Source organism: Syngnathus acus, chromosome 12 (assembly GCF_901709675.1).
Source record: "Syngnathus acus chromosome 12, fSynAcu1.2, whole genome shotgun sequence".
NCBI classification, from domain to species: domain Eukaryota; kingdom Metazoa; phylum Chordata; class Actinopteri; order Syngnathiformes; family Syngnathidae; genus Syngnathus; species Syngnathus acus.
The window spans coordinates 9,728,161-9,738,163 of NC_051097.1; the positions used below are offsets into that span (position 1 = coordinate 9,728,161).

A 10,003-nucleotide genomic window follows, 5' to 3' on the forward strand; every position below is an offset into this window, starting at 1 on the left:
ATGATTCGTCGGGTGTCGGCTTTCAACGAACGCAATTCTCTTACTGGTATCGGAGAGTGTGGAAAAACAAACACCGGCGCGGTGTGAGTGTTCACAAAAAACAAACATGCTCGCAAGCTCCTGTTAGAACTCTGAACACCACGGCTACCTTTGAATGATGTACGGCGAGGAAATGAAATAAAAGATTCATTGACTCACAACATGAAATCTTGTTCCCAGGATGGCTGATCCCCTCGCACGGTGATTGTCGTGCTTTTGACATTCTGCACCTTCAGAGTCACGTAAGTGTTGAATTTATCTGGAAGAAGGTTCACAATCACGTCACGCACAATTAGGGTTGACATTATTGGATATTTTTAGAATTGATTATTATATTGATTATCCTGCTGATTAATCGGATAATCGGGTGTCGTGTATTGGAAATCATTTGAAAAACAGATGTTTGCAATTGTCTTATTTTGATTAAACCCAGAAGGTAAATTAGTCTGCTTTAGTGAAGAGAAATCAGAGAATTGTTACTTTTGAGAACCTGGAATCAGAATATTTGCACAATCTTTCATTAAATAATATCTTTAAACGATTACTTGATTATCGGAATGTTGTCAATTCATTTTAACATCTCCACACATAATACATCCAAAACTGTTGAATGCTTCATTTTTACGGGTGGGGTTTGTCACAGATTAAAAAAAAAATCCTTTAAGACGAAACAAATCCTGATATGTAAGGGAGCACCCTGTTTCACAAAGTCCATCTTGTAAAGAATAGAAACGCCTCTCTTTAAAGCAACTCAAAGCAAAGTTAACCTCCTAGACGGGATTTTAAAAAATATTTGGACGCACCCATGCACGCACGCACCCATGCACGCACGCACGCGCCCATGCACGCGCGCACGCACCCACGCACGCGCGCACGCGCACACACGCACGCGCGCACACGCACACACACGCACGCGCGCACACGCACACACACACACACACACACACACACAGGGAAAAATAAGCAATGCATCAGCTGCTTGCTTGCACTTTGGCATTAGCCCTGAAACACATCCAAACATTTATCCTGCCTTCACCAACAATCAACACACAGCAGAATTTCTGGTACTCCCCAAAACAAAACAACGTGCACCGAGGGCACCCAGAGTGGAAAAGCGCCGTCCTGTCTAAAATTGACACAAGTGACAGAGCACAGACCTAATCAGTGTCTCGAGGAGACAGACGGCAAAGAAAACACAATACTACATAAGAGCCTGGGGATGCAAAAAACAAACAATTACTACATTTATAACATTAGCCTAAAATTTGTGGTCGGCTGAATAGAAAAGATGCGATAAAGGACGAACATGTATGGATTTGCTAACGTCCACCAGAAGCTGGCTGTCAAAATTACACTGACCTAGCACAGCGGCCATTTTTTTTCTTTTATACCAAGAAGCTCGACAGCCCACATTTCTTCAACCATTAAAGATCAATGCCGCTTCATAAATTAGTCAGGCAGTCGGAAGAGTGACATTTTCAAGCCTGACCTCTTATTGACAACGAAAGACATATCCTGCTTTTCATGCTTTACGGGTCAATTCATCACTCTCCAGTCTGGCTCAGAGTTGAAAACACGCACTGTAGTAACCCAGCAAACACAAAATCTCTTATCAAGCTCAAGTTTCCTGAGGGAGTGAGGCGGAAAGCAAGTTCCAGAGTGAAGCCGAACCGGAAGTGTTGTGGAAGTACAATGGAAAAAGTTTTGGAATAATTTATTGTGTGCTTTATATCATGCTGAACTTTTTAGATCCAGTTTACCTTGTGTCTAAGAGAGACAAAAGGATTAAGTGAATTATCCATGTTGTTTGCTTTGGGGCAGGTGTTACACATGACGTGATCCAGGGGAGGGAAGCGCCTCATAAAACACACACAAGACTTCAAAAAAACCTTAAAGCCAGAGGTCGGTTAGTAATTGCGAGTGAGGAGTCAAACGTCACTGTGACATTTGACGTCACCGTGTCGGCGGCTCCGGTAAAACGGTGTCGCTAGGCTTAGAAGATAGGTGTGAGGTTAAATGAGGGATTGGCACAGATGGACAGCGAAGGGATTTGGAATGAGCGGCTAGTGATCTTAAAACGTGCTGGCAAGCAAAGGATGCAAGGTTGCAAGATTTAAAACAAAACCGTGACGCCTGACATGGCTAAAAAAGTCTTAAGTGAATTGTCAGACACAGAATTAAAAAAAAAACAACAATACTGTATGGACATAATGAGTCTCTATTGCAGTTTGTGCTTCTCATCAAGCGTTAATCCAGCTAGGATGAATTTACCCGACCTGGCTCACATTTCATCTGAAACAAACAAAGCTTTCAACCAAAAGTAAATATTGGAAATGTGTGACCATGCGGAAAAGAAACGTTTGCCCCCCCCCTCAATGACTCACCTGAAGGTCCGTGGAGCTTGGCTTTTTTCACTGCAAATGAAGAAAACAGAACAGTTTTAGTTTGGGAACATAATAAAGGCATTTTAAAATAAGTCCGAAAAGTAGCACTAGTCACAAACACTCCTGAAAATAAAATTCTTCTATGGCAGGGGTGTCAAACAATTTTTTTTCACAGGCCGCATTGTAGTCATAGCTTCTTTCGGAGGGGCCATTATGACTGTCAACCCAAATAAATGTATGAGCACCTCATTATATACAGTAAAAGCTACAAAACAAATAACTCGTTTTCAAATCAGACGAGTAAAAACTGGTCAAATATTTAAAAAAACAGATGGGATTAAAAATGAACACAATTTTAAATTCTAGTAATGACATACGAATTTCATAAACATTGATGTGGCGGGCCGTATCTGGCCCCCGGGCCTTGAGTTTGACACCTGTGTTCTATGGAATTTAACAATACTTTGGAATGACGTGTTCATCATGTTAGCAAAGTCTACTGCTATACTTGTGTTTATTTCTGTTTTGATTTGACATGTTGCTATTCTCAAGATACCAGCGACAAAAATAGGCCCAAAAAAAGCTAGGACACTTTATTTTCCTCAAAGTCGCAGTTAAAAAGGACAAAGGTTATGGCAAAAACGTTTACCTTCGACACAAAATGTAACAGGATTTAAAAATAAACTGTACTCAATTGTAAATGCCAACTGAGCGGATTACTTGCTGGCAAAACAATCACGCGAGTTTGCCCACATTTTTGTGCTTCACCAATTTGTCCTCTGTTCCTTTAAAGACAATAGTGGTTTGGAATGTGTCCAAGCTAGATGATTCCCGTGATTTGACGGCTATATTTAGCTATGACTAAAAACATCAGGACTCAATTGCTATTGAAGCCCGGCGGTGTGATTAATATGCAAAAGGAGCCATGACTCGGAACACACGACCGCACAAACAGGCACGACGGACACGTGACACGTTTCCATAAAAGATGCAGCTTTCCAAAAAGAGCTGGTGTGAAATGTTGGATTGTTTTATTACTATAAATAAATCGCTTCAGAATCACACACTGGCTTTCATAGAAAGAGAAATAAAACAAATTTCAGAATGATATCCAAGGTGTTTTTCCACCATGACTTCAGAAGTTCTCGTTTTAAAATTTCCATAGACCAAACTATTTTAAAATAACAAAAATAATAAATAAGAAAATAAAAATAAGAAAATAAATTTTAAAGTAACTCTCGGGTGTTACATAATCAATTTGAAAATATGTTAAACAAAAATACCGTAATTTTCGGACTATAAGTCGCACCGGAGTATAAGTCGCACCAGCCATAAAATGCCCAAAAAAGTGAAAAAAAACCATATATATGTATATAAATCGCTCCTGAGTATAAGTCGCCCCCCCACCCAAACTATGAAAAAAAACCGCGACTTATAGTCCGAAAATTACGGTACTAAAAAATATATATATATTTTTTTGCTGTGGTTTATTTTTAGACCACCCATCTTTATTCTCCACTATAGAACAACGTTTGTGAGATTGAAGCGCTTTAGAGGGGATTACTGGTGATTGCTGTAGCAGTATTCGGGGCATATACCCTCTAAACCTCTGGAGCCTTCCATGGCAGATGGACCCAAACAGGATGATGGAGGGACAAACGTATTTGAATGCAACATCTCGTGCTAGGTGATTCAAATCTTCAGGATTTCATTAAAAAGCGGTGCCCTAGAATGTTGAATGCAAGATGTGACAACAAACAATTTCAAACTGAGATCACAACTGTGGAAAAAGGCCAAAACACAAGCAAAACTAATTAATCCCACAAAGTATTTTCGGATGAGTTAATTACAGAGGGCGAAGAGGTGAACTATTGAAAACAAAACAGATCCTTTGTCACACTTTCCGTTTTATTCTGTCACAGCAGTACATAAGCAGCAGGTGCTTTCATTGGAATGACGTGACTTCATTGAGGCCTGAAGGCAATAAACCGTCGGGCGCTAATGGTGGAAACTGATGACTATCATGGTCTGGCCAGGGCCTCTGTGAATCTATTAATGTCACTCTTTGACTGGGTTCACTCATTGCGACTGCAAATATTTTTTCCCGGCAAATAAAAATAAGCGAGTGGTGCTCCCCAATATTTCGTGTCTGGTCTGTATCTAGTATGATAGCGCTAAATCCAACACATAAACATAATTAGGATAAATTATTTAAAAAATAATATAGCATAAATAATTATACTTAAATAATTGTTCGATTATAAAAATATCTAAATTTATAAATATATTATATTTAAATATAGAATTTTTGTAGAAAATTGAGAATAATTGTCAATTTGTTTTGTATATGTGAAGCCCTTTGAGACTGCTTGTGATTTAGGGCTATATAAATAAACTTGACTAACTTGATATTTATATTATATTTATATAATTTGATTATAATTATAAACATTTATAAATAATGATATTTAACATACAATTCTTTTCAAAGATAATATGTGTAACCCGGTGAGTCTTATGTATGAAAATGTTTTAAAATGGACCCATTCATAACAATATGGTGGTCCGTAAAATGCAATATTTCATTTGTTAGCAGTATTCCAGTTTAAGTGTTTGCATTGGCGATATCAAATGTGTTTTAGGTGACACATTTTAAAATTAAAACCAAAAGTAACTTGTGCATTTCTTGTAAGCTAAATGCTAATTTCCTTTAACTGTATTTACAGGAACACTGGAACAGGAAGTAACGCTATATTCTCCTAATGCTGCTGGCAGCAGTGCACTTCCACTGGTGCTGGTGGCTACGATCAGGTGGAGCGAGACGGAGAGCATGAGAGAGAGAGAGAGAGAGAGAGAGAGAGAGAGAGAGAGAGAGAGCAACAGATGGTCAAGGGATTACGTCCACAATCTCTAAGCGCTCTCCCTGCCTCTGCCTCTTTCTCACATAATTCCACTATGCTGCTCCTCCATGCACTAAACCTCTCCGTGTGCAGTTGTATTATTTCCACAAATTCATACTTTACTAAAATCCCAACACTTGGTGATTAAATTACATTTTGAGAGAACATCAAAGTTTAATTTGGTTGTTGCTCCTCATTTAGATCAAATGTAGACAACCTACAACAATGCGTGTCTACTCAACCCTGTCCTTGATGGACGGTCCAATTCTCACCCTCATGCCCACTTGTTGTGATAAACCACTTGTGTGTTAAGTAACACATCGCCATGGAGATGGAGCTTCTTGACCCAGCAATAAAAAACAAAACAAAAGCAATATTGTCAAGCTACTGTTATCACAGCATGAGTCACCACATCAGCAAAACACACTGGCCCCGGCTTGAGCCACATCTTTCCTGTTATCTTGGTCGGCATAACACCTCCTGCTTTTTATTTGCCAACACAATAAATCAATTGGTGACACTCAAATACAGAACATGGTCCCAACTGCAAACAATGGCTCTTGATTACAAGGATTCACTTTGAGCACGTTGCACAAACATTGACCCTAGGGGACAGTCTACCAAATGTCACATCATGAATAGACAATCGGGTGAAAGATGGCGACCTGCACATGCTTCATCATCCTGTAAGGAAGTCTATCCTGACTAATGCCAACAACCTGGAACTAGAGTTTCATCCATGACTTTTTTCCCCCCTATAAATAAGACTGATAACTGAAATACAAAACCTTTGCACCAATGAATAGACCATTTTGGTCTAATATAATTAAAATTGTAATTTTGTGGTTTTTGTTTCCCCTATACGACCTTAATCCTCCATACAGTACTTTTGTTTGGCATCCTAGTGGAAGTGGATCAAAATGGAGAGCAGCCTGACACATTGATTATTGCATAATATGATTTACAACTGCAAAATGCTCTTTATCGGGACTTTTTAGCCTTCATGCAAACATATGTTTCATTGTGCAAATCAACAAAATACAAACGCTTGCCCAAAATAGCTGTAATAATAATGCTATATTCCAAAACGCCACAAATAGAAACTATTTTTTTCAGAAACCCGGACAGTTTTTATCAACATGTCAAGATTAAGTGCAGTGAAGCGCTGTGCCGCTTCATGACATAAAGCAGGTTTTGACCTAGTTTAAGCAAAACTTACCTCTTACACAAAGTAACGACATGAGCGCTTCCAACACCAATCCAGTAGTTTCACTCACTTTGGAAAGAAAGCAGACGCTTGACAATATTTAAGCGAGTGTGACAACATGGTACGCCGCTATTAATTCATTATCGTAATCGTAGATGTTTTTGCGTAAGGCAAATTGCAGGTGCTTTCCCGACAGGGGAGCAATCAAACTGCACGACTATTAAAAGTATCTTCATGCAACCGACTTGCTGTCAATTTGAGCAAACAGAGGGCGGGGACAGGAGAATAAAAACAGTTGAGTAGCGTCTTGTATAGCCAATAGGCACTCGTTATTTAGACAAAAGGCGTGATCTGTCAAATAACTCTGACCAATGATCCTAGAGCTGTTTCGCGGAAAGAAACAGGTGATGCAGGCAATGTCTGAATAAATCTGGATTTATCACCCTAAATGAAACAAGGTTTTAATTAATTATGGCATAAAGTACGATACACACAAGTCATGCATTAAAAAACTTAAAATATTAAATCTCATGAAAAGTCCGAAAACATCAAAATAAACTCAATGGCGCCTCTACGTGCTTAAAATTATGTACTACATTAAACTGAGAGTAAAAGGGCGAAAAACACATCCGGGTGTTGACAGCTATATAAAATCAAAGTATTTGCTGGCTAATTAATCAAAAATAATATATTTTTTTCTGCAATCTATATCCTTTATGTTTTTATTTCTTGACTTTGATGTTGCTGCGAACTAATAGGAACTATAGACGCCACCTTGTTTCTCGTAGTGGCGGACTTTCTACCGTTGCACCAATGATGTAACTTTCCTGATAGGTCAGTCACAGATGAGTGGCGAGTTTCTACGATCGGAGTCTCGTTACATTTAAAAATTCTAGTTACATAGCCTAATTCCTTCATTCCCTTTCAGTTTACATAATGATACGAACACTGTTTCGCACCGGCGGGTCTCTTCTCCAGGTAAATTCTAATCATAGCGCATTTCCTGTGTTTACTGGTCATTCATTTACTTGTGGTGAACGCGAGACGATCAACTTATCAATGAGTGAAGTATTTTATTTTGTCACCATGCTCAATATCTAATTAGTTAGGAATTAATATATTTGAGTAGTATATATGTATCTATGTAACTGTATTGTGCATATATTTAATACTAGTAGTACTAATGCATAGTATTCATCTATGAATCTATATTTATATACATATGTGTGTGTTTGTGTTTTCTAGCAAAGCCGACAAACAGTGCCAAGGTTGTGGGTGTCCCCAGTTCAGCAACGATGGGCGTCCAGTCTGCCGATGAACACGGTGGTTCTGTTTGTGCCCCAGCAGGAAGCATGGGTGGTGGAGAGAATGGGTCGTTTCCATCGCATCCTCGAACCGGTATGTTTCACCTATTTTGTCCAATCTTAAAATATGTGAAAAGAATGTGCATTGCATTTCCTAATGCTCTCCTGGTTGACCTCCTCTAGGGGTTAAATTTCCTCATACCTATACTTGACCGAATCCGCTATGTGCAAAGCCTCAAAGAAATTGTCATTGATGTCCCCGAGCAGTCTGCAGTATCTTTAGGTCAGTCATTTAGTCTTTTACTTTGTGAAAACTTGTATGAAATTGGTTTGGGTATTTTGTAATTGAAATTTGTTTTGCAGATAATGTAACGCTACAGATTGATGGAGTTCTGTATTTAAGGATCCTGGACCCTTTCAAAGTAAGATATTAAAATGGATGTGACCATTTATTTCTGGTTCTATTTTAATTATTTTGATAATTCCAGGCTAGTTATGGTGTTGAGGATCCTGAATATGCCGTCACGCAGCTGGCACAGACCACCATGCGTTCAGAATTGGGAAAACTCACACTGGACAAAGTGTTCAGGGTAATCAACCGGCCGTTAGATCTCACCTTGTTTGTGTCCCACCTTTAAACAAGGACATGAGAATAATCTATATTGTTTCCCCTTAAGGAAAGAGAGTCCCTTAACTCCAACATTGTTCACTCCATCAACCAAGCCTCAGACGAGTGGGGAATCCGTTGCTTGCGGTATGAAATTAAAGACATTCACGTTCCACCTCGTGTGAAGGAATCTATGCAAATGCAGGTGAGGTGGACATTTGAAACTTACTATTCATCTAGAAATTAACTGTTGACCATGCGCAATGTTCCGTAGGTGGAGGCTGAACGCAAGAAGAGAGCCACAGTGCTGGAGTCCGAGGGAATGAGGGAATCGGCCATTAATGTTGCAGAAGGACAAAAACAAGCTCAAATTCTTGCATCGGAGGGTGAAAAGGCGGAACAGATCAACCAAGCGGCCGGTTAGCTTCCATATTCGCTTTTTGGTTAAAGTGTTTTTTTTAATGTCAATAATAATTTGCTGAATAATTAAAATAATTTTGAATTAATTTGTTTTACCAAAACTATTTGTCTCCAGGTGAAGCCCAAGCAGTCTTAGCCAAAGCTGAAGCCAAAGCCAAGGCCATCCGTCTTCTATCCGATGCCCTCGCCGAGCAGGTGAAGAATATTATCTTTTTGGGTTAGTCTTTGCATTGGGTCATCTCAATTTCAAACCTCTCTGTTATTTTTATCTCGCAGAATGGAAATGCGGCAGCCTCACTCAGCGTGGCCGAGCAGTACGTGTTGGCATTTTCCAAGCTCGCCAAAGAGTCCAACACTGTCCTTCTCCCGTCAAATGCAGGGGACGTTAGCAGCATGGTCACGCAGGTATGAACAGACACAATGGTTTCTGAAATTGTGATATTACTCATGGTGTTTTCCCGCCCGTAGGCCATGGCTGTTTATGGTACATTAGCAAAGGCAACGCCAAAGATCCCACCAGCACAAGTGGAGGAGAGTGAAGATGTTTTGAATCAGCCAGAATCAAAATAGCACAGGACACAATCAATGAACTCACAAAGCAGTTGGATGTCTAAAACTTGGAGTTGCACGAGTGGAATTTTCACCGAGTGTCACATCAGCAATTATTTTGATGACAGTGACTTTTGGATGCGTGTCATGTTTATGATTTACCTTTGTTTTCTGGAAGTTACGAGCTCCGATATTAATTTGCAAGCTATTTTGGTTTATCAATGCTGAAAATTTGATTTTGTTCACTCGGTTAAAATTGGTTCAAAATGTTTTTTATTGGAAACACTTTCCCTTTGTTCTGTGGTTAGTAAATAAACACTGTGCCCAACCTTCACATCTGTATTCAGCCCTTGTCCATGGATTTATTTCTTACATTTCGAAGTGATACTGTAGTGCTTTTTTCCTATCTAATTCGTTTCATGCAAGATTACAAATTTTGTGAATACAACCTGCAGACACTGATCCAGGTTAACTTTGGATTCCTTTATTCTGAATGCGAGTACAACTGTGACAATTATCCACATTTTAGTTATAAAGAAAAGTTCCAAACGAGCCCTTTAACCTGTATGTAGTATGACACATTAATTTATCGT

The 10,003-nt window shown here is 39.2% G+C and overlaps 2 protein-coding genes across 10 annotated transcripts in view; one reads left to right on the forward strand and one right to left on the reverse strand.

The window, feature by feature from the left end:
* Positions 1-6,776, reverse strand: part of LOC119131228 (protein unc-13 homolog B-like) — a 34,577-nt gene extending 27,801 nt beyond the window's left edge. For all 9 annotated transcript variants that reach the window (XM_037265482.1, XM_037265488.1, XM_037265490.1 and 6 more), the window contains exons 1-3: positions 6,543-6,776; positions 2,424-2,453; positions 199-298 (exon numbers count right to left, since the gene is read on the reverse strand). In XM_037265482.1, the coding sequence (XP_037121377.1) occupies positions 199-298; positions 2,424-2,453; positions 6,543-6,564 (152 nt within the window). In that variant the 5' untranslated portion in view covers positions 6,565-6,776. The remainder of the gene's footprint in view (positions 1-198; positions 299-2,423; positions 2,454-6,542) is intronic.
* A 555-nt stretch (positions 6,777-7,331) lies between these two features.
* Positions 7,332-9,752, forward strand: stoml2 (stomatin (EPB72)-like 2). The gene is made up of 10 exons (XM_037265651.1): positions 7,332-7,508; positions 7,776-7,928; positions 8,018-8,117; positions 8,198-8,256; positions 8,323-8,424; positions 8,512-8,646; positions 8,716-8,860; positions 8,977-9,056; positions 9,138-9,266; positions 9,330-9,752. Exons 1-10 carry the CDS (start codon positions 7,467-7,469, stop codon positions 9,429-9,431), a joined length of 1,047 nt encoding a protein of 348 aa, XP_037121546.1. The 5' UTR covers positions 7,332-7,466; the 3' UTR covers positions 9,432-9,752.
* Positions 9,753-10,003: the final 251 nt, after the last annotated feature.

Excerpts from the sequence above, each read along its gene's own strand:
- stoml2 (XM_037265651.1), top strand. The coding sequence starts at position 7,467 with ATGATACGAACACTGTTTCGCACCGGCGGGTCTCTTCTCCAG. Across the intron at positions 7,509-7,775 it reads CCGGCGGGTCTCTTCTCCAG|CAAAGCCGACAAACAGTGCC; the intron begins GTAAATTCTAAT and ends TGTGTTTTCTAG. Across the intron at positions 8,861-8,976 it reads ACAGATCAACCAAGCGGCCG|GTGAAGCCCAAGCAGTCTTA; the intron begins GTTAGCTTCCAT and ends ATTTGTCTCCAG.